General features: G+C 47.5%; 1 protein-coding gene across 1 annotated transcript in view; it reads right to left on the bottom strand.

Moving 5' to 3' along the window:
• The window catches only part of zeb2a (zinc finger E-box binding homeobox 2a), a 69,363-nt gene extending 44,814 nt beyond the window's left edge, over positions 1 to 24,549 (bottom strand). Inside the window, exon 1 of the mRNA XM_085772872.1 lies at positions 24,298 to 24,549. Within this exon, the coding sequence (XP_085628998.1) occupies positions 24,298 to 24,373 (76 nt within the window). The 5' untranslated portion in view covers positions 24,374 to 24,549. The remainder of the gene's footprint in view (positions 1 to 24,297) is intronic.
• Positions 24,550 to 25,957: the final 1,408 nt, after the last annotated feature.

Genomic DNA, 25,957 nt, shown 5'->3' with positions numbered 1-25,957 from the left:
TCCACTTAAACCGGTGTGAAAGCTGTAAAGTAAACACAGCAACGGCTCTTTCCGAAACAGCATAGCTACTACCGTACGACTTTATTAAGTTTTAATATGTTTTCATGCGAGAAAGTAACTGTTTAGATCCCAAATCTACGGCCAGTTTATCTAAACGACGGCTGTTTAGAAGTTTGCTCCGATGTTTTTCAGAGAAGTGAAGCTCCACAGCGACCGGGACATCACAGAGACAGCAGCCGGTCTGCAGAGCTGCTCGGCCGGCCAACCTCCGTCCTCATCCCGGGGGAGAAAACCATCGCTGATTAACTTACCCGCAGGTTTTTAGAGGTTTACCACCGGCTGGTTACATTATTTCTAGGAGATAAATGTTGGTCTCAGTGATGAAATCTAACAGCTGTATCAGTAGCATTAGTTAGTCTGAATGTAAAGTGAAGCTTCCTGTGTGTATTGGACAGAAGAGCAGCGCTGCCTCGGGGCTCTGGAGCCTACGGACACAAACCACCACATTTACATCAAGAAATACATGTTTTACTATCAACACATCAGTCTGCAGTAAGGTTTATTTTACTAAGCTACTGCATATGACATGGTTACGGTTTCCTGCTCGTCCTAAGTGACACGCCCACTGATGATGTCACGGTTCGCAAGGAAAAACCAACTGTTTTTTGGCTCCGCTGGGAACCGACTTTTAAGGTTGCGAACCAATTGTCACTGTATGTGTATCTGTGTGTGTTACTGTGTGTGTCTGTGTGTTACTGTGTGTTACTGTGTGTATCTGTGTGTGTGTCTGTGTGTTACTGTGTGTAGGTGTGTGTGTCTGTGTATGTGTGTGTGTGTGTGTGTAGGGGTGTGAGGTCTAAAGCAGGATGGTGGCAGCATGAGTCAGGAATGAACAACGACCAGCTTCTTTTTTTAGTCCATCTGTGAGACATCTCACACACACACACACACACACACACACACACACACACACACACACACACACACACACACACACACAAACACAGGGACCCCTCCCTGTAGAAACCTGGTAGGAATGTAACCACAGGGTTAGGCTGCCAGTGTGTGTGTGTGTGTGTGTGTGTGTGTGTGTGTCTGTGTGTAGGTTCACAGAGTTCTGATCTGATCCAGGATCTGTGTGTTCGTTTTAATCAGCCCTTCAAAATAAAAGCCCTCGACTCTCCATCTCTCAGCCGGTCTCTACTGTCTGCTACTGTTCAGATTATCAGAAACCTCTGTTTGATGAACTGATTGATTGATTGATTGATTGATTGATTGATTGATTGATTGATTGATTGATTGATCCACAGTCTGAGTCTCTGCTGCTCCAGACGGTGTCTCCACGGTGACTCCAGATGTCCAGACGTCTCCACGGTGACAACGTTAAAGAAGTGGGAAGTGTGAGAGAAGAAAAGGAAATAAAGAGTGTGAGGGCATAACAGGAAGGTGTGTGTTTTTCTCAGAAATGAAGAAGAAGCGGTGTGTGTGTGTGTGTGTGTGTGTGTGGAGGTCAAACCCGTGAAACACCGAGTCAGCAGGTCTGAGCAGAGGAAGTGAAGGACACTTCACTGTCACCACAGAAAAGAGGAAATGTGAGTGTTCATCAGGCTTGGCTCTCACCTGCAGCAGCAGGAGGAGGAGGAGGAGGAGGAGGAGAAGACATACGCCCACTTCCAATTCTAATTTTCATTCCTATCCCTAGCCCTGAATCTTAAAAGGATAGTTCAACATTTAGTCAAATTGGTCCATTGCTATAATCCCTATAGTCATAGCAGTAGGTTCGTTACCTTTAATTGTCGGTGCAAGCTGTTTTTAGAACGGCGGAGCAGAGCCGTGAGCTGCTCAGAGCTACGCTACGGAGGCTCATTATGGGATTTCTTGGTTTCCCTCATCAAACTCATCAAATACACAATCCAACAACTCCACAACGCTCTGGTGGACAAGTTGTGAGCTGCACATTCACCACGCTATGAGATAATAACACAACGTTACCACACAGAGTTGTTTTAGAGGGAAATTCATGTAAAACTACTGATGCACGTTGCCTTCAGGGACAGTTTTTCATCAACAGTCTCTGTATTTCCCTCTACAACAACTCTGTGTGGTAACGTTGTGTTATTATCTCATAGCGTGGTGAATGTGCAGCTCACAACTTGTCCACCAGAGCGTTGTGGAGTTGTTGGATTGTTTATTTGATGAGTTTGATGAGGGAAACCAAGAAATCCCATAATGAGCCTCCGTAGCGTAGCTCTGAGCAGCTCACGGCTCTGCTCCGCCGTTCTAAAAATAGCTTGCACCGACAGTTAAAGGTAACGAACCTACTGCTATGACTATAGGGATTATGGCAATGGGCCAATTTGTCAAAATGTTGAACTATCCCTTTAACCCTTGAAACGGAGCTACAGGGGGTAGAGGTTGAAAGTCAACCGCTACGAATTGGGACGCCACTTCAACAGTGACATACGTCATCAGTCTCTGCTGGCTTTCACATAAGCAGACGTGACGAGCTTTTGCCACAGATCCTGTATTCAAAACCACGTTAACTTAAAGGGATAGTTCACCCTAGAATGATATTTCGCTCATTATCTACTCACCCTCATGTTGACTAAGGGCTGGAAGAAGTTTCAGATTCCTCCGTGGCTTCTCTGAGTTACAGGGGGTCTTGGCGTAGCAGTGCATGTCCATATAACGGTTGCAAAGGGACACCGGAGCTCTTCGTAAAAAAACACACACAAAAAAACATCCAAATACCTCCATGCTGCTCGTATGTAATGTCCGTCTTGTGCTGAAGCCCCAAATTGCGTAATTGTCCCAAAAAAAATTAAATAAGTCCACATTCCAAGCATGTTTGTAGCGGAAGCTTCTCGAAGCTCCTCTTCCTGGTCCGTCCAAATCTCGCGTGATTTGCGCCGGCGTCAGCATGCGTCAGTGCGGTTACTGCGAATCACGCGAGATTTGGACGGACCAGGAAGAGGAGCTTCGAGAAGCTTCCGCTACAAACAAGCTTAAAATATAGACTTATTTAATTTTTTTCGGGACAATTACGCAATTTGGGGCTTCAGCACAAGACGGACATTACATACGAGCAGCATGGAGGTATTTGGATGTTTTTTTGTGTGTGTTTTTTTTACGAAGAGCTCCGGTGTCCCTTTGCAACCGTTATATGGACATGCACTGCTACGCCAAGACCCCCTGTAACTCAGAGAAGCCACGGAGGAATCTGAAACTTCTTCCAGCCCTTAGTCAACATGAGGGTGAGTAGATAATGAGCGAAATATCATTCTAGGGTGAACTATTCCTTTAATAAAATAAAATAAAATGAAACTTAACGCAGACTGATGTGTTGATTGTAAAACATGTATTTCTTGATGTAAATGTGGTGGTTTGTGTCCGTAGGCTCCAGAGCCCCGAGGCAGCGCTGCTCTTCTGTCCAATACACACAGGAAGCTTCACTTTACATTCAGACTAACTAATGCTACTGATACAGCTGTTAGATTTCATCACTGAGACCAACATTTATCTCCTAGAAATACTTTAACCAGCCGGTGGTAAACCTCTAAAAACCTGCGGGTAAGTTAATTAGCGATGGTTTTCTCCCCCGGGATGAGGACGGAGGTTGGCCGGCCGAGCAGCTCTCTGGACGGGTGGTGTCTCTGTGATGAGCCGTTGATCTGCTCCACAGGTGGAGCTTCACTTCTCCCAAAAACATGGGAGCAAACGTCTAAACAGCCTCATGTGGATAAACCCACCGCACATTGGGGATCTAAACAGCTACTTTCTCACATGAAAAAATATTAAAACTTAACAAAATGACGTAATAACAACGCTACAGCCAGAAATAAAACAGCTGCCGGTTGTCGCGAGGTGCATTCTGGGAAACTTGTCATACCCCTCGGTAGACTTGTAGTCAAGATCGCCTGAACCGAGACCAAGACACTACCAAGACCAGAGAGTATCAAGACCAAGACAAGACCAAGACCAAGACCAAGACCAAGACCAAGACCAGAGAGTATCAAGACCAAGACAAGACCAGAGAGTATCAAGACCAAGACAAGACCAGAGAGTATCAAGATCAAGACCAAGACCAAGACCAAGACAAGACCAAGACCAAGACCAAGACAAGACTAAGACCAGAGAGTATCAAGACCAAGACAAGGCCAAGACCAAGACAAGGCCAAGACCAGAGAGTATCAAGACCAAGACCAGAGAGTATCAAGACCAAGACCAAGACACTACCAAGACCAGAGAGTATCAAGACCAAGACACTACCAAGACCAGAGAGTATCAAGACCAAGACAAGGCCAAGACCAGAGAGTATCAAGACCAAGACCAGAGAGTATCAAGACCAAGACAAGGCCAAGACCAGAGAGTATCAAGACCAAGACCAAGACACTACCAAGACCAGAGAGTACCAAGACCAAGACCAAGACCAAGACCAAGACCAGAGAGTATGAAGACCAAGACCAAGACCAGAGAGTATCAAGACCAAGACCAAGACCAAGACCAAGACAAGACCAAGACCAAGACCAAGACAAGACTAAGACCAGAGAGTATCAAGACCAAGACCAGAGAGTATCAAGACCAAGACCAAGACCAAGACCAAGACCAAGACCAAGACCAAGACCAAGACCAGAGAGTATGAAGACTAAGACCAAGACCAGAGAGTATGAAGACCAAGACCAAGACCAAGACCAAGACCAGAGAGTATGAAGACTAAGACCAAGACCAGAGAGTATGAAGACCAAGACCAAGACCAAGACCAAGACCAAGACCAAGACCAAGACAAGACCAAGACCAGAGAGTATCAAGACCAAGACCAAGACCAGAGAGTATCAAGACCAAGACCAAGACCAAGACAAGACCAAGACCAGAGAGTATCAAGACCAAGACCAAGACCAGAGAGTATGAAGACCAAGACCAAGACCAGAGAGTATCAAGACCAAGACCAAGACCAAGACCAAGACAAGACCAAGACCAGAGAGTATCAAGACCAAGACCAAGACCAGAGAGTATGAAGACCAAGACCAAGACCAAGACCAAGACCAAGACCAAGACCAAGACCAAGACAAGACCAAGACCAGAGAGTATCAAGACCAAGACCAAGACCAGAGAGTATGAAGACCAAGACCAAGACCAGAGAGTATGAAGACCAAGACCAAGACCAGAGAGTATGAAGACCAAGACCAAGACAAGACCAAGACCAGAGAGTATCAAGACCAAGACTAAGACCAGTTGAGCTCAAGACCGAGAACGAGATAAAAAAAAAACAACTACAGTAGTTACACCATATTTTGCTCTTCCGCATGAGTTGTAGAAAGCAAGAGGATGAGCGTCTACACGTCTGTGTCACAAATTACATTTTTGGTCCCATTTGAAGGGAGCGCATAAATAATATTCAAAAAAAAAGCATGCCAGCCTGGATATTGTAGACTACAAATCCCTTCGAGACCGTTCTGTCAGTCCCAGACTTTGCGAGACCAAGAGACATGAGACAGAGACAAGACTGAGACCACAAAAAAGTGTTCTTGAGACCAGGACCGGTCTCAAGAACTACAAGTCTACCCCTCGGTTTGTAGTGTTCCTCTGAAAAATCTCAGTTTGAAGGTCCAGATAGTCCTACCACTTCCCCCTAACCCTCGTCTGGACCAGAACCAGGACAACACCACTACACCTGAACGTGCAAAACGAAGAATTAGGGCCACGGGGTAGGGCTACCAGGACCAGAACCAGGACCAGGACCAGAACCAGGATCAGGACCAGGTCCAGAACCCGTACCAGAACCAGTACCAGGACCAGGACCAGTACCAGGACCAGGACCAGAACCAGGACCAGAACCAGTACCAGGACCAGAACCAGGACCAGGACCAGAACCAGGACCAGGACCAGGGGTAGGGCTACCAGGACCAGGACCAGGACCAGGACCAGGACCAGGACAAGTACCAGTACCAGGACCAGAACCAGGACCAGGACCAGAACCAGGATCAGGACCAGGTCCAGAACCCGTACCAGAACCAGTACCAGGACCAGGACTAGTACCAGTACCAGAACCAGAACCAGGACCAGTACCAGGACCAGAACCAGTACCAGTACCAGTACCAGGACCAGTACCAGTACCAGTACCAGTACCAGTACCAGTACCAGAACCAGGACCAGAACCAGGACCAGAACCAGGACCAGAACCAGGACCAGAACCAGGACCAGACCAGGACCTTGTCAGGAATGTCGTTGCGGCGGCCATCTTGGGGGGGGAGCTCCTATGGTAAAAACCATAGATGACGTCAGTACGAGCTAAAACAAAACATAACCAACCCCCCCCCCCCCCCAAGATGGCGGCCGTGGCGGCGGCAGCAGCATCAGAGGTGTCAGAGGTTTATATCTATGGGACCAGACCAGGTGATGTGGTCACATCAACTGTCTTCAGACTTTACTGATCGCATCGTGTGATTGGTTCATCCTGCCTCACGCTGCTCCACTGTTGTTGCCGTCTGACACTGTGAATAGGGGGGGGGGGGGGGGGGGTGAGGTCTGACCTGGTGGACGGGGGGGGGTCAGCTGCTCGGACTGTGACAGTTTTTATTGTTATTGCTGCGGATCGATTTGCATTTAACCCAGATCTGAGGAGCAAAGCATTGTGGGACGGCAGCGGCAGATAGAATCTGGGGACAGGAAGTGAAACATCTGAGCTGGGGGCTGGGGGGGTGGGGGCTCCTGAGACGGCCTGACCCCCCTTCACCATGACAACAACACCCTGACAATACACCCCATGTACAACACCATGACCCCCCAAGGGCTCAGTCCAGGAAGGGGGGGGGGGTGGTATGTCTGGGGGGTTACGGGTGGTAAATCTAGGGCATTTGGAAATGGAAGCAGAAAGAGAAAGAAGAAGAAGCGAAGACGAGAGAAGAGAAGAAAAAGAAGGAGAAAGAGAGACGAAGCAGCGAAGCAAGAACACCAAGAGACGCACGAATGAGAGAACGTCAAGAGACAGAAAGAGGGAGAGAAAGACGAAGAGAGGAGAAGAGAAGAGAGAGCCGCCAGAAGAGCAGAGCAGGCGGAGAAGGCAGAAAGAGGAAGAGAACTACAGAAGAAGAAAAAACAGAAGAGAAAAGAAGAGAGAGAGAAGAGAGCGAAGGAAGAGAAAAGAAAAGAGACACGCGAGGAAGAGAAGAGAAGAGAGAAAGGAAGAAGCAAGAGAAACGAGAGAAGGGCGCAAGAGAAGGGAGGGACAGTAGAAGACGCACGCAGAAAAAAGGTAGGAGAAGAGCAAGAAGAGCAGGAAGAAGAAGGAGAAGAGAAGAGAAGAGCAGAGAAAAGAATGAGAGAAGAGAGGAGGAAGAGACGCGCGGACGAGAAGAAAGAAGGAGAAGAGAAAGAGAGAGCGAGAAGAACAGAATCAAGAGTAGAGACAGATAAGAGAAGGAAGAGAAGAACGAGAAGTGAAAGGAAGAGAAGAGTAGCGCAGAAGAGAGACGAGCCATAGAAACAGAAGAGAAGCGAAGAGAAGAGCGAGAAGAAGAGAAGAGAAGAGACAGGAAAAAGAGAAGAGAAGAGAAAGCGAAGAGAAGAGAGGGACGAGCGAGACAGGAGCACACGGAAACGCAGAAGGGAAAAAGAGAGACGAGCAGAGAACGCCGAGCAGCGACGCCGAAAGAAGAGACGAGCAGTAAGCCGCAGAGAAGCGCAGGCGAGCTCGCCTAGGCCGGGAGCCTGCGAAGAGAGCCGAGAGCAGAACAGCCGCGCCGAGAGGCGCGCCGCGAGCGAGCTATCACTACGCGCACCGACAGTAGAGACGACCATCCCGGCAGACGGAAGTCCTCTCCTGTTCCATCTCCCTCTACACCTCCTCTCCTTAGAGCTTTTCCTCTCCGTCATCCTTCTCTACCCTCCGCTCCTTCTCCACCCATCCTCTCTCCTCCCCTCCCTCTCCTCTCCTCTCCTCTCTCTCGCCTCTCCTTCTCTCCATCTCTCCTCTCCTCTTCTCTCCTGTCCTCCTCTCCTCTCCTCTCTCTTCCTCTCCTCTCCTCTCCCCTCCTCCTCTCCTCTCCTCTCCTCTCCTCTCGTCTCCTCCTCTCCTCTCCTCTCCTCTCCTCTCCTCTCCTTCTCTCCTCTCCTCTCCTCTCCATTCCTCTCCTCTCCTCTCCTCTCCCCTCCCCTCCTCTCCTCTCCTCTCCTCTCGTCTCCTCTCCTCCTCTCCTCTCCTCTCCTCTCCTTCTCTCCCCTCCTCTCCTCCCCTCTCCTCTCCTCTCCTCTCCTCTCCTCTCCTCTCCTTCTCTCCCCTCCCCTCCTCTCCTCCCCTCTCCTCTCCTCTCCCCTCCTCTCTCCTCCTCTCCTCTCCTCTCCTCTCCTCTCCTCTCCTCTCCTCTCCTCTCCTCTCCTCTCCTCTCCCCTCCTTTCCTCTCCCCTCCTCTCCTCTCCTCTCCTCTCCTCTCCTCTCCTCTCCTCTCCTCCTCTCCCCTCCCCTCCCCTCCTGAACTCTTTCTCATCAGATGAGTCAGAGCTTTCAGCCTCTGAAGCTCCGTCATCCTGTTTATTGATTCACGGTGTTACATTGTGTTTAGCTTCAACTTCAAATGTGAATGAACGTTAGTGTGAAATACAACACTACACATTGTTTCCAATAGAAACAATTAGAAAAAGAAGAGTTCCTGCACACATGGCCAACTTGCAGAATTTATTGCATAGCAACGTTTCGGTGCTAGACCTTTTTCAAGCAAATGTTTGCGCCACCACAGGAAGCCATCTTAAACAGGAGTGGCTGTGTGACACAAACCAATCACTTTCCCACACGTCTGTCTGGGTGTGAGGAATTCAAATGTTAAATATCAACATACAAACAATAGAAACAGCATCGATATACAAAGGTAAAGAGCAATGAATATATACAATAAAATACTAAACAAATAAAATACGAACAAATTTTTCATAAACCTACAGATCTTGAAATTTAATGATCTTGTGGACTATAAAACTGCTCAAATTATGTATAAAGTAAATAATAATCTGCTTCCAGATGGTGTCCAGAGGATGTTTCAGACTGGAACCAGTAGATATGAACTAAGAGGGACTCATGTGTATACAAAAGCAAAAGTACGAACAAATGTGAAACAAAGATGTATAACGATTAAAGGAGTCAATCAATGGAATAATCTAGAATTAGAAATCAAACTGTGCAACACACTTAATAGATTCACAAAGTTATTCAAAAATAATATTATTGATAAATATAAAACTGATTTATAAATACCAGTGTGCTTATAAACTGCTGTATGTAGAATATGCAGGGTTTTTTCTTTTTGTGGTTGTTCTGTAAAAAAAAAAAAATTTAAATTGAGTGAACGAAAAATGTTAATTTAAGAAGGGTAGGCAAAATAAGCTGATGCTTCAGCCTCTTACACCTTTTCGGTCAAAGTAAATTGTTTTGCTTGTTGTGTTTTTGTTCTGATTTGTTTTGTTTTGTATTTATACCTTTATATTTGTCTATTGTATTTGTTTTTATGAGACCGAAATAAACACACTAAACTAATGGTAATAGCTAATAATCACAGTCAGAAACAATAAATACCACAGATACAATAGAAGAATAGAAGACAGAGGCACTTGCAATAAAAAGTGTGCAAGGCTACAATAGAAATCTGGAACAGTCTGAACGAATCATGCAGAGTCTACCTTCGTATGTCAATTAAAAACAATTAAAATTTGCATAAAGCATAAAGCGTAAAGCATAAAGCATAAAGCATAAAGCATAAAGCGTGTGCATCCCTAGTGGACATGGAGGTTTCTACCTTTCAACCTGCTGCTAGGTCAGTTGTCCCTTAGCTGCTCTGTGAGTCCAGTGTGAACAGAGAGGGTGTGTGTGTCTGTGTGTGTCTGTGTGTGTGTGTGTATGGGGGGGGGGGGGGTTGATGGGTATTGATCGACCTGTTTATGGGCTGTTTTTTTTCCTGTCACATCATCTTCATCATCTTCATCATCATCCTCATCCTCATCCTCATCCTCATCCTCATCCTCATCCTCATCATCATCACTGTGTCTGAGTGAAGTGATCCAGACGTTAATAACAGGCTCATCTGTGTCACATCGACCCCTCCCCCACCCACTCCCCCACCCACACACCCAGAGCTGGTCTCTCTCACACACACACACAGACACACACACACACACACACAGACACACACACACACACACAGCAGGAGGAGGAACCACGCTCACGTCAATGGGCCTATTGAGCGTGTCCCTGAACGCAGCACAAAGCCGGCCTTTCAAGTTCATCTGGACTGATGTAATAAAATTGACACATGGAGTTCGGTGGTGGATTCTGGGGCTGGGGCTGCTAGTTAGTTACCTCCACTCTGTTTACAAAGCTCTGCCCCCCCCCCCACAACCCCTATCCCAACCCCCCCGAACTCCCCCGCCGCACTGCAAATGAATCAATTACAGAGCAGCATAATCCTGTTAAAGGGAGGGGGGGTAGGGGGGGGCTGCATACCTCCCTGTTGGCAGGTGCTGCAGGCTGACGGCTTATTGGAGCAGCAGCCACATCACAGCTCTCTCACACATACTCACACACACACACACACACACACACACACACAGGTTTGTAATGCTATCTCTGTGAGGACATGTCATTGACATTATGTATTCCCTTTAGCCCCGTACCCTAACCTTAACCATCCAAAACAAACGCCTAACCTTAACCTTAACCATCCAAAACAAACGCCTAACCTTAACCATCCAAAACAAACGCCTAACCTTAACCATCCAAAACTAACGCCTAACCTTAACCATCCAAAACAAACGCCTAGCCTTAACCTTAACCATCCAAAACAAACGCCTAGCCTTAACTTTAACCATCCAAAACAAACGCCTAACCTTAACCTTAACCATCCAAAACAAACGCCTAGCCTTAACTTTAACCATCCAAAACAAACGCCTAGCCTTAACTTTAACCATCCAAAACAAACGCCTAGCCTTAACCTTATCCATCCAAAACAAACGCCTAACCCTAACCGAAACCATCCAAAACTAACGCCTAACCTTAACCTTAACCATCCAAAACAAACGCCTAGCCTTAACTTTAACCATCCAAAACAAACGCCTAGCCTTAACTTTAACCATCCAAAACAAACGCCTAACCTTAACCTTAACCATCCAAAACAAACGCCTAACCTTAACCTTAACCATCCAAAACTAACGCCTAACCTTAACCTTAACCATCCAAAACAAACGCCTAACCTTAACCTTAACCATCCAAAACAAACGCCTAACCTTAACCTTAACCATCCAAAACAAACGCCTAACCTTAACCTAACCTTACCCATCCAAAACAAACGCCTAACCTTAACCTTAACCATCCAAAACAAACGCCTAGCCTTAACTTTAACCATCCAAAACAAACGCCTAGCCTTAACTTTAACCATCCAAAACAAACGCCTAGCCTTAACCTTATCCATCCAAAACAAACGCCTAACCCTAACCGAAACCATCCAAAACTAACGCCTAACCTTAACCTTAACCATCCAAAACAAACGCCTAGCCTTAACTTTAACCATCCAAAACAAACGCCTAGCCTTAACTTTAACCATCCAAAACAAACGCCTAACCTTAACCTTAACCATCCAAAACAAACGCCTAACCTTAACCTTAACCATCCAAAACTAACGCCTAACCTTAACCTTAACCATCCAAAACAAACGCCTAACCTTAACCTAACCTTACCCATCCAAAACAAACGCCTAACCTTAACCTTAACCATCCAAAACTAACGCCTAACCTTAACCTTAACCATCCAAAACTAACGCCTAACCTTAACTATCCAAAACAAACGCCTAACCTTAACCTTAACCATCCAAAACAGACGCCTAACCTTAACCGTAACCATCCAAAACAAACGCCTAACCCTAACCTTAACCATCCAAAACAAACGCCTAACCTTAACCTTAACCATCCAAAACAAACGCCTAACCTTAACCTTAACCATCCAAAACAAACGCCTAACCTTAACCTTAACCATCCAAAACAAACGTCTAACCTTAACCTTAACCATCCAAAACAAACGCCTAACCTTAACTTTAACCATCCAAAACTAACGCCTAACCTTAACCTTAACCATCCAAAACAAACGTCTAACCTTAACCTTAACCATCCAAAACAAACGCCTAACCTTAACCTTAACCATCCAAAACAAACGCCTAACCTTAACTATCCAAAACAAACGCCTAACCTTAACATTAACCATCCAAAACAAACGCCTAACCTTAACCTTAACCATCCAAAACAAACGCCTAACCTTAACCTTAACCATCCAAAACAAACGCCTAACCTTAACTATCCAAAACTAACGCCTAACCTTAACCTTAACCATCCAAAACAAACGCCTAACCTTAACCTTAACCATCCAAAACAAACGCCTAACCTTAACCTTAACCATCCAAAACAAACGCCTAACCTTAACCCTAACCATCCAAAACAAATGCCTAACCTTAACCTTAACCATCCAAAACAAACGCCTAACCTTAACCTTAACCATTACCTTGAACCTAACTTTTTTTTTTTTTAAAGGGACAACGAGGAGTTTTGTTAAAGTGAAGTGTTTTCTCACTACATTTATGAGCCTCCGCACCGTGAAATTCTCATGACTCGCCACGAAACCGAAAGTAAAGAAACGCTGGTCGGCTCGCCCAGCATTTCCACCACCACTAATAATAACAAAATAACCATAGAGACAAAACCATAGATTTATCTAAAATGGACCATTAACAAGTGGTGACGTAGATTCATCCACATTAATATCAGACTTTTTTAATGGAATTTTTCATTCTGCCGATGGAGAAACTCCTTGTTGTCCCTTTAACCCTCAAACAGCCTTTGGAAAAAGTAAGGACCGGCCAGAATGTCCTCACAACGTAATAAGAACACACACACACACACACACACACACACACACACACAGACACACACACACACACACACACACACACACAGACAGACAGCGCTGCAGGAAACCGTTCTCCTCCCGGTCCTTGAACGCAGCACTAGACGTCTCGTTCCAATCAGCTGTTTCATTCTGGAGGGGGGGGGGGGGCATTCTGAAGCACCTTGTCAGTTAACTGCCCCCCTGGGCCATGGGAGGGGGGGGGGGCAGTCCATTGTGCAGCCAGGCTGCTTGTTGCTGCTTGTTGTTAACCACGTTTGACAGATTACACAAAGGGGGGGGCGGGGGGGGGGATCCCATGACGCAACCCCCCCCCCAACACACACACACACAACACAGGAGGACGGGGTCGAGTCTGCAGAGCCACAGGAAGTGGGTCAGTCAGTCATTCACTTTCAAAATAAAGTTTCCAGACTGCAGCACCTGTCTGAGACTTCCCAGCATGAATGAATGAATGAATGAATGAATTTATATTTATTTAAATGTCATGCACTAATTAAGGCGCCCAGCCTATAAGGGCTTACAACAGTGGTTCCCAACCTGGGGGGCCCGAAAGATCCAGGGGGGGTCGCGAAGCCCTCTTGATTTTAAGGGGTTAAATAATTTTAATGTAATTAAAATGTTAAATAAATGAGTAGGCTAAGCATTTAATTCATATATGTGACAAAATCAACTAAATTCAAGGGCCACATTAAATATGTATTCGTGTATTTAAAATTTTAGATAAACAAATTATTAGTTCATTATTAGTGATTAGAGCTATATCACGAGGAAAAGAGCGTGTATGACGTCAACGCCTCTCTTATTAAATTACTGAAATATAATAAAGTATTTCATGTAAAAGAAGTTATGATGTTCCTTATTTTATTTTCCATCGGGGAGGGGGGGGGTCACCAAAGTTTATAATGGTAAAACTAAAACAAAATCATCAGAGCTCAGACAAAACCAAACAGAAACAGAAACCAGATGGAATTCACATCAATTATTCACTTTTTCTTTCTGACCAGGCACTTTTTATGAAAGTAGCTCTAGTAACGACTTCTTTTCTTTATCCATCCCATAAACAGTCGTACATAATGTTATTTCAGTGTACGTCTTTTTTGGTTCTAGTAGTATTTACATAATCACAATTGTATGTATCACATCTCTTGCAATATCTACACACATACCTAAAAACACTCTCAGAAAAAGTACACTAAAAACTACTAACTGAAGAAATCAATTTAAACCTAACACACTCACAACACCTGCTTGTGCAACTGTGTGTAGCTACGGGCATCGTGCAACACAATCTGGCACTTTAAACCGATGTGCACTTTAGGGCACCGTGCACCACAACTTGGTACCCATGATGCACTGCTGCACTCTAGCACTTGTCACTTTGGCCCGCCACCTTTGCACTTTTGCACTTTATCTCTCAGAAACTCTTTTGGTCCCACTACCAATGGAAGTGTTGTCGAAATGTCAATGTTGATAGATAGATAGATAGATAGATAGATAGATAGATAGATAGATAGATAGATAGATAGATAGATAGATAGATAGATAGATAGATAGATAGATAGATAGATAGATAGATAGATAGATACTTTATTAATCCCGAAGGAAATTCATCTGTCAGCTGCTCCAAACATTCCGAAAGAAAGCACTCAGCTAATGTACGCTAACCTTAACCTTAACCATCCAAAACAAACGCCTAACCTTAACCATTACTCTGAACCTAACTTTTTTTTTTTTTTTAAAGGACAACGAGGAGTTTTGGAAAAGCAAAGTGTTTTCACTACATTTATGAGCCTCCGCACCGTGAAATTCTTTGACCGGGTCAAGACAGACTCATGTTTTCATTCATCAAGAATTAAAGTCAGAGGTTGGAAGACGATCACATACCGTCGTAGTTCCCACCATAAACGGAGATTCATACGGCGGCGTTATTCTCATGACTCGCCACGAAACCGAAAGTAAAGAAACGCTGGTCGGCTCGCCCAGCATTTCCACCACCACTAATAATAACAAAATAACCATAGAGACAAAACCATAGATTTATCTAGAATGGACCATTAACAAGTGGTAACGGAGATTCATCCACATTAATATCAGACTTTTTTATTGTCGCAGAATTTTTCGTTCTGCCGATGGAGAAACTCCTGGTTGTCCCTTTAACCCTTTTATTTCGTTAAAGTTGTGTGTTGTTGTCTGCATTATGTTTGTTATAATACTATGTTGTAGTTGTTCTGACGCTGTACTGTTTTTATGTTTTGGGACTCGATCCGGAGGGAAACTAGCACTAGCTGCTACAATCCGGCTCATTTACATGTTTTTATATGTCCATTAATGTGCATTGTCCCACCCAAATAAACCAAAAAATTTAAATTTTCTGAAGAACCATTCCAACTTTACCTCTTCATCATCATCAGCCCAAAACAACTCAGGCTTCACATTTTGCATTTTCTGACACAAAATTGAAAATGCATTGTGTTTGTTTTGTTTCATGATGGGATGTCTCGCTCTGCCCCCTCCCCAACCACTAAACATCCAGACAGAACTCCACCAACACTGGTCCTCCGTCCGTCGTCATGACGATCAACCTGTTGCCTGGGAATCTGACAGCTGGACTCGGGGTCGGGTGTGGTGGTGGGACGGGACAGCCCCCCCCCCCCCACCCCCTCAACGAGCTGCCCTGCATTCCTGCCCTCAGCACAGCTTCCCCATGGACACACACACTCACACACGCTCACACACACACACTCACACACACACACACACACACACACACACACACTCACACACACACACACACACACTCACACACACACACACACACACACACACACACACACACACACACACACACACACACAGTCTGTAATCCCACTGCAAACACAGAGGGGGCCGAGAGACGTTGCCGTGGGAACTACAATAAAAAGAAGTTCATCCAAATGCATTGTGGGACTGTCATCATCATCATCATCGTCATCATCATCATCATCATCATCATCATCAGGGCCAGTTTTATGCTTTTTTATTAGATTTTTGACTAATTTAGTGAAAATGTTTTATCATTTTTTATTATTTCATACAAATCTAATCATTTAGTTTGTTCATATTAAATATGGTCGACAACATGTTTTGTCCTGACTCCATGGTAACAAGATAATATGTAAACACACAGTGTGACATCACAGGCTCCGCCCCCTGACATCAACCAATCACGTGACAACAACAACAGACCTCGTTGTGTTTGTTACTAATAATAGTAAACTAATTCAACACCTTACACAGGTGTGTAAAAAGTAATATATCTATTATATTATTATATTATGTTTTATCATCAGTGTCATATAGTGTCAGACACACACACATTTTTATTATTTATGTTAAATTGGTAGATTGATTTATTTAGACTTTTTATGATTCATATTTTTAAATTTTTAGATTTTTCTAGTAATTTTTATTTGAAACAATTTCTTCATGAGCTGCATTTACTGTTATTTATATTATCTTATATGCACAGAATTATTGTTATTGATGTTCTGGACAGCGTTCCTGTTTATAGTAACAGTATTGTTGATTTGTTTATATTAACAAAATTGTTGTTTTTATTGTTTATATTAAAGGGATAGTTCACTCAAAATTGAAATTTCACTCATTATCTCCTCCCCCTCATGTGGACTAAGGGCTGGGAGAAGTTTCAGAGTCCTCCGTGGCTTCTCTGAGTTACAGGGCTTTTTTCGGGACAATTTCTCATGTTGGGGCTTCAATACAAGAGGGACATTACATACGAGCAGCATGGAGGTATCTGGATGTTTTTTGGTGTGTCTTTTTGTTACGAAGACAGTTGGTATCCATTAGCAACCGTCATATGGACATGCACTGCTACGCCGAGACCCCCTGTAACTCAGAGAAGCCACGGAGGACTCTGAAACTCCTCCCAGCCCTTAGTCCACATGAGGGGGGGGGGGTGATGGAGTCATTGGGGCCGTGGAGGTGGAGCGGCTCTGATGCCTCAGACCAGAGGTCGGTCCAGCAGGACGCGCCTGAGGCCTCGACCTCGCCGCCGCGCTCACACTCATCACTTGGTCTAATTGGTGGATCAGGGACCAGGAGGTGAAGTGGAGCCACTCAGCTGATCTGCCCCGGGACGTTTTCACATGACAGGACAGAGGATGAGGTGAGACAGGCTTCACTCTGACAGACACAGAGGAAGTTCAGGTCCTCACGGTCGAGACATTCTGTGTCATAAACTATAAACTGTTTTCTTGTCTGTAACAACATCTCTGTCCCGTCTGTCTGTCCTGGGTGATGATCCCTCCTCTGTTGCTCACCCTGAGCTTTCTCCTGGTTTTCCCTGTTAAAAGGGTTTTCCATGGAGTTTTTCCTCAGTGGATGTGAGGGTCTAAGGACAGAGGATGTTGTTATGATGGGATGTAAAGCCCCTTGAGACAAACTGGTGGTAAAAACGGGCTATACAAATAAAATTGCCTTGCCTTGCCTTTCCTTCTCCTTCTCTGGTATTTCAGAGCGATGAAGATGATGAAGATGAGCTGGTGACCTCCAGTGACCCTCAGAAACCACTATCTCCAAGGCTCAGGACATTGTTCAGTGTCCTGACCATCCACTCCACTTCCCTCCGGCAGGAGACTTAGATTACCAAAAGCCAAATCAAATGAATGAAAAACTCATTCATAACACAAACCATTATCTAACTTAATTCAAATACTAAACGACACACTCTTGGGTACTGCCATTCTATGTTGTTCAATGTTGTGTAGAGTTTGTGTGGATGTGCTCTATATGTTCTGTGTTTTTGCCCTTCTGCAACATGAATTTCCCATTGGAGACAATAAAGTTGAAAGTTGAAAGTTGAAGAATACCCACAATCCCTTTCTTTAATCTCACTTGTAACTAAGCGACACGGCTGCCGACTCTGAAAGCTCAGATGTCCTAGTTTCCCTGAACACAACATCACCAGGTAGCTGCTGCCGCGGGGCGTTCAGGCGCAGCCGGGAAAACACAGCGTCCATAACAGGAAGCAACAGTCAGATACTTTAGCAGACAGAGGTGGGTGGGGCCAAAGGTAGAAATGGGGTGAGGGGGGGCAGATGTCACGGTGACACCTTCATCCATCCGTCCGCTATTGATTGTTCCATGTGTGTGACCTTGCCCCAGGAGCTCAGCCAATCAAACGAGCGTTTCTGTGAGGGAGGGGCCAAAGAGGGCCAGAGAGGGTCACACTCACAGGGAACAGGTCTAGACCTGGACCAGGACCTGAACTGGACCTGGACCTGGACCAGGTTTGGTACGATTTGGTGTTTCTACAGTAAATATGTTGGAGACGCTGGCAGTTTTAAAACATCGGTCCGTTCTGCTATCCTCAGAAAATCTTTGTATTGGAGTCAATGAGGAGCAGAGACAGACGTGGCCGCACTCAGAGGCTGATTCTGTAAATTCTGTAAGTCTCTCTGATATTTTGAGCACATGATATGAGAGATAACAAGTTTGTCTACAAATTTGGAAAAAATCATGTGTGTAGAGTGTAAATTGTGGCCGGGCCGAGTGTGGAAAGAGAACATTCAGGAATTTTTCTGGGCTCTCTCCCACTCTAACCGATGATGTCACCCACTCTGACACGAACATTCCGTGCAATACACACCCATTATAATCTCATAATTTCTCCAAAAATGATCATGGTCATTGATCATGGATTGATCAAAAACTATATGACCTATCAAAACGTGGAGTAATACGCCAATACACAAGACTTGTGTCTACTGTACCAGTCTCTAGGTGAAAGTATGCCTGAGCAGTAGACAACAGTAGGCAGTATAAAAAGTCTGATGATTTGTTCGTTTTTTGACCTTGTCCCATTCATTCTCTATGAGAAATTTTTCGCAGCAAATTCGTAAACTGTAAAGAAAAGTAATAGCACACCGATCCAGATGAAGACGCACGTTTTGATATATAATTTGTAGCGAATCGAAATTGTGTCCACAAGAGGAATAAAGATAAGAAAAAATCCACACAATAACAGTAGTGCCCGGTGCCTTTGCCCCGTGGCCCTAATAATAATCAACCAAACATCTTAACTTTCCAACGGTCTTTGAACTCATCACTGCAGCATTTGGACTGAAACATAATTGACAGTGATGTCACTGTGATGTCACTGTGATGTCACCACAGACGTCGTCCCTGTGTGTGTTTTTGGCGGGGTGGTATTAACCTCACTACTAGGGGACACTGGTGGCTACTAGGAGACACTGGTGGCTACTGGGGGACACTGGTTGCTACTGGGGGACACTGGTGGCTACTAGGGGACACTGGTGGCTACTAGGGGCACTGGTGGCTACTAGGGGACATTGGGGGCTGCTAGGAGACACTGGTGGCTACTAGGGGACACTGGTGGCTACTAGGGGACATTGAGGGCTACTGGGAGACACTGGTGGCTACTAGGGGACACTGGTGGCTACTAGGAGACACTGGTGGCTACTAGGGGACACTGGTGGCTACTAGGAGACACTGGTGGCTACTAGGAGACACTGGTGGCTACTAGGAGACACTGGGGGCTACTAGGGGACACTGGTGGCTACTAGGGGACACTGGCGGTTACTAGGAGACACTGGTGGCTACTAGGGGACACTAGTGGCTACTAGGAGACACTGGGGGCTACTAGGGGACATTGAGGGCTGCTGGGGGACACTGGTGGCTACTAGGGGACACTGTTGGCTACTAGGAGACACTGGGGGCTACTAGGGGACATTGGGGGCTGCTAGGAGACACTGGTGGCTACTAGGAGACACTGGTGGCTACTAGGGGACACTGGTGGCTACTAGGAGACACTGGCGGCTACTAGGGGACACTTGGGGACAATGGTGGCTACTATGGGACACTGTCGTCTACTAGGGGACACTGGTGGCTACTAGGAGACACTGGTGGCTACTGGGGGACACTGGTGGCTACTAGGAGACACTGTTGGCTACTAGGAGACACTGGTGGCTACTGGGGGACACTGGTGGCTACTAGGAGACACTGGTGGCTACTAGGAGACACTGTTGGCTACTAGGAGACACTGTTGGCTACTGGGGGACACTGGTGGCTACTAGGAGACACTGGTGGCTACTGGGGGACACTGGTGGCTACTAGGGGACACTGGTGGCTACTAGGAGACACTGGTGGCTACTGGGGGACACTGGTGGCTACTGGGGGACACTGGTGGCTACTAGGGGACACTGGTGGCTACTGGGGGACACTGGTGGCTACTGGGGGACACTGGTGGCTACTAGGGGACACTGGTGGCTACTGGGGGACACTGGTGGCTACTAGGGGACACTGGTGGCTACTGGGGAACACTGGTGGCTACTAGGAGACACTGGTGGCTACTAGGAGACACTGGTGGCCACGAGGGAACACTTGGGGACACTGGGGCCTACTGGGGGACACTGGGGGCGACTAGGGGACACTGAGGGCTACTAGGAGACACTGGGGGCTACTAGGGGACATTGAGGGCTACTGGGGGACACTGGTGGCTACTAGGAGACACTGTTGGCTACTAGGAGACACTGTTGGCTACTGGGGGACACTGTTGGCTACTAGGAGACACTGGTGGCTACTGGGGGACACTGGTGGCTACTAGGAGATACTGGTGGCTACTAGGAGACACTGGTGGCTACTGGGGGACACTGGTGGCTACTAGGAGACACTGGTGGCTACTAGGGGACACTGTTGGCTACTGGGGGACACTGGTGGCTACTAGGAGACACTGGTGGCTATTAGGGGACACTGGTGGCTATTAGGGGACACTGGTGGCTATTAGGGGACACTGGTGACTACTAGGAGACACTGGTGGCTACTGGGAGACACTGGTGACTACTGGGGGACACTGGTGGCTACTGGGGGGCACTGGTGGCTACTAGGGGACACTTGTGGCTACTGGGGGACACTGGTGGCTACTGGGGGACACTGGTGGCTACTGGGGGGCACTGGTGGCTACTAGGGGACACTTGTGGCTACTGGGGGACACTGGTGGCTACTAGGAGACACTGGTGGCTACTGGGGGACATTGGTGGCTACTAGGAGACACTGGTGGCTACTAGGGGACACTGTCGGCTACTAGGAGACACTAGTGGCTACTAGGGGACACTGTCGGCTACTGGGGGACACTGGTGGCTATTAGGGGACACTGGTGGCTACTGGGGACACCGGGGGACACTGGTGGCTACTAGGGGACACTGGTGGCTACTGGGGAACACTGGTGGCTACTAGGAGACACTGGTGGCTACTGGGGAACACTGGTGGCTACTAGGAGACACTGGTGGCTACTGGGGAACACTGGTGGCTACTAGGAGACACTGGTGGCTACTGGGGAACACTGGTGGCTACTAGGGGACACTGGTGGCTACTAGGGGACACCAGGTGACACTGGTGGCTACTGGGGGACACTGGTGGCTACTAGGGGACACCAGGTGACACTGGTGGCTACTGGGGGACACTGGTGGCTACTAGGAGACACTGGTGGCTACTAGGGGACACTGGTGGCTACTAGGGGACACCAGGTGACACTGGTGGCTACTGGGGGACACTGGTGGCTACTAGGAGACACTGGTGGCTACTGGGGGACACTGGTGGCTACTAGGAGACACTGGTGGCCACACGGGAACACTGGTGGCTACTAGGAGACACTGGTGGCCACGCGGGAACACTGGTGGCTACTAGGAGACACTGGTGGCTTCTAGGGGACACTGGTGGCCACGAGGGGACACTGGTGGCTACTAGGAGACACTGGTGGCAACGAGGGGACACTGGTGGCTACTAGGGGACACCGGGGGACACTGGTGGCTACTAGGAGACACTGGTGGCCACGAGGGAACACTGGGGGACACTGGTGGCTACTGGGGGACACTGGTGGCTACTAGGAGACACTGGTGGCAACGAGGGGACACTGGTGGCTACTAGGAGACACTGGTGGCTACTGGGGGAGACTGGGGGCTATTATGGGACACTTGGGGACACTGGGGGCTACTGGGGGACACCAGGGGACACTGAGGGCTACTAGGAGACACTGGTGGCAACGAGGGGACACTGGTGGCAACGAGGGGACACTGGTGGCTACTAGGAGACACTGGTGGCAACGAGGGGACACTGGTGGCTACTAGGAGACGCTGGTGGCTACTGGGGGAGACTGGGGGCTATTATGGGACACTTGGGGACACTGGCGGCTACTAGGGGACACTTGGGGACACTACTGGCTACTGGGGGACACTGGGGGCTATTATGGGACACTTGGGGACACTGGTGACTACTAGGAGACACTGAGGGCTACTAGGAGACACTGGTGACTACTGCTACGGCTGCAGCACACACCTTCCCTCTTCATCTCTCACACACACACACACACACACACACACACACACACACACACATACACACACACACACAATTAATTGGTGGATGTTGAGGAGTGATGTCATAATTTACATATCATACATGTATTTACATATCGTATGTTCATCGATCTACAGACAGAGTCCCGTTACAAATAAATGGAATACGAGAAAAATGAAATCACAGAGGGTCCAGAACCAGAACCAAGACCAGAACCAGACCCAAACCACAACCAGGACCAGGACCAGGACCAGGACCAGGACCAGGACCGGACCAAACCAGACCAGACCAGGACCAGACTAGACCAGAACCAGACCCGAACCACAACCAGGACCAGGACCAGACCAGACCAGACCCGAACCAGAACGAGACCAGGACCAGAATAAAACCAAAACCAAAACCAGAACCAGAACCAAACCACAACCAGGACCAGGACCGGACCAGACCACAACCAGGACCAGGACCGGACCAGACCACAACCAGGACCAGGACCGGACCAGACCACAACCAGGACCAGTAAACATGGGCTCAGTGTGGTGTTGTGGACAAAGACCCTGTGTGAGACGTGTGTGTGAATGGTGCAGCAGGAGCCTGACACCGACACACACACACGGACTCATCTTCACACAGACACACACACACACACACACACACACGGACTCATCTTCACACACACACACACACACACTGAAGTGGGTCAGAGTCCCGGTCCTGGTCTCTCTACTTTATCTCTAATACACTGAATTCAATGCAATGTAATAAAACAACAAACTGCAGCAGTGTGTGTGTGTGTGTGTGTGTGTGTGTGTGTGTGTGTGCGTGTGTGCGTGTGTGTGTGTGTGTGTGTGTGTGTGTGTGTGTGTGTGTGTGTGTGTGTGTTAGATTAGAAAGTGCACCGTGTAGCAACAATTCAATAAGACATATAAGCAGCAATAAGCAGTGACAGACATACATGCAATGGACATAAGTACAACGACAGACATGCAGGCAAGGTGTGTGTGTGTGTGTGTGTGTGTGTGCGCGCGCGTCAGAAACTGGAACACACATAATAACTAAAATAAAATAAAACTAAATAAAACAAAGTAAAACAAAATGAAATAAAACTAAATAGAACTAAATCAAATCCACCGTGAGGTCGAGGACCAGGGTGATGAAGACAGACTGACACACTGCTTTATGACACAACACACACACACACACACACACACACACGTCTGTACTGGGACAGTCTCACTAACTCACCAGGACCAGGACCAGGACCAGGACCAGGACCCAGCCGGTCCTGGTCCTGGTCCCGGTCCTGAGCTGCATCAGACTGTGTGAACGGGATTAGAACAAACAGCTGCAGCCACAGCTGGATGGACCCACACACACACACACACACACAGCGGGTAGAAAACGACCCTTCATCGTTTATTATTGGCAATAATAAATAATCCATGATAATAATAAATTGTAACGGTTTAATTATTATTAATTATTATTAATAATAATTATGAATCATTTCATCGTCACTCAGTTTCCGTTTCCTGTTTTTATTCTTGTTACTTTTTAAACAACGAGCCGTGAACGCAACACACATACATACACACACACACACACACACACCGCTGCGCCTCTAATTATTACAAACATTTAACAGGAAAACTCCACATTTATTAGATTTAATTTAATTTAATTTAATTTAATCCAGTTTAATTATTTCTAATGCAGGCCTATAGCTATTACATTTTATTCAGATTTAAACTTAAATGAAATGTTTCAGTAGAAGATGAATTAAAGAAGCTGTTTGACAGTTGGACACACACACACACACACACACACACACACACACACTGAGCTGCAGCCTCGCGCGGCGCGGAGCCACAGGTCCTCGCGCTCGGTCCGGATCTAACGGTACTAACTCTGTGTGTGTGTGTGTGTGTGTGTGTGTGTGTGTGTGTGTGTGTGTGTGTGTGTGTGTGTGTGTGTGTGTGTGTGTGTGTGTGTACCGGTCTTCCTCCGCGGGTTGGCCTGTTTGCGCCTCGTGCAGCGGCTCAGGTCCGGAGCCTCCGCCGCCATCATCATCGGTCCGGGTTCGATTCCGCTCCTCACCACAACAACAACACAACAACACTCAGTAATAAATCCACACAGGTCCAGATCCCAGACTGGGACTGGGACTCGAACCGGGACTCGAACCGGGTCCTCCGGTCGGGTCTTTGTCACTTTGCTCCAAGTTTAAATCCAGTTGGTCCCAGGTCCCGCTGGTCTGCCGCGCGCCGCCGCCGCTCTGAGGGAGAGAGAGAGAGAGAGAGAGAGGAGGTCTGAGGGGGGGCGGGACACACACACTCACACACACACACACACACACACACACACACACACACACACACACACACTCCTCCTCTCTGACATTAAACATCAAACTTCTGGATTTTCTCTTTGACGCGCTGCGCCTTTACTGTTTATAAACATAGTGGTTACGTAGTGACGTAGTTGACCTGATCACTGATCGATACATTGATCAGCAACATAACATAACGGTGTGTGTGTGTGTGTGTGTGTGTGTGTGTGTGTGTGTGTGTGTGTGTGTTAGTGTGTGTTAGTGTGTGTTAATGTGTGTGTTATATAAGGACGAGGACATCCAGGCCTCGAGTTGTTGTGTAACATCACAAACATTTAGGCTATAATGTGGAGGACACACACCAGGTGAACCACACACACACACACACACACACACACACACACACACACACACACACACACACACACACACACACACACACACACACACACAGGTCCAGGTCTAGTTGAGGTTCTGACCCTCCAGGCTCGGGAGGTTTCCAGCGGGCAGCCGCAGCAGCTCTACCCGGGGAAGTGGCGTCTCTCCCCGGGTAGAGCTGCTGCGGCTCTCCGCTCCTCTAACCCTCCAGCCTGAGAGCGGAGAGCCGCAGCAGCTCTACCCGCGGAGAGACGCCTCTTCCCCGGCCTCACGCTGCTGCTCCTCCCGCTGGAAACCTCCGGAGCTTCACTTCACTTCACCTGCTTCACTGTCACACCTGCAGCAGCGGGAGCGCGCACCGCTCTCCTCACCTGGCTGCAGGTGAGGAGAGCGGTGCAGCGCTCTGATTGGCTGCTGACAGACAGACAGCGGAGCAGCGCGCGGACAGGACACACTTACCGGAGACCGTCCCTGTCCGTGTCCTCGCGCAGAGACAGAGAGAGAGAAGAAGCGACGGAGAGGAACGAACGGCGCGTGCACCCCCTCCCTAAAACATCAAAGAGCGGAAGACCGGGTCCTCGTGAGTCCGTGAGTCCGGCTCAGGCAGCGCGCGGCGGCCGGGAGGGACTGTGTGATCCGGTGTGTGTGTGTGTGTGTGTGTGTGTGTGTGTGTGTGTGTGTGTGTGTGTGTGTGTGTCGCCTCCCGCTGGAGCCTGTCACACACACACACACAAGCAGGCGCGAGACCTTCTAGTAGCCTACTATAGCTCCACGCGCCACCTATCTTCACGCGGAGGGATAATTATAATTGAGGGGTGTCAGGTTTTCCCGCCCTCTCCTCTCTGTGTCTCAGGAGGTTCTGCACCTGCCTGACGTCACACAGGTAGCAGATGACGTCACACAGGTAGATCACCTGAGAGCAGGTGAAGCGCGCTCCCGAGTCAAAC

Source organism: Trachurus japonicus, unplaced genomic scaffold (assembly GCF_045865225.1).
Source record: "Trachurus japonicus isolate A0001 unplaced genomic scaffold, Traja_1.0 AP031020.1".
NCBI lineage: Eukaryota > Metazoa > Chordata > Actinopteri > Carangiformes > Carangidae > Trachurus > Trachurus japonicus.
This window is presented reverse-complemented; position numbering and strand designations above follow the sequence as displayed.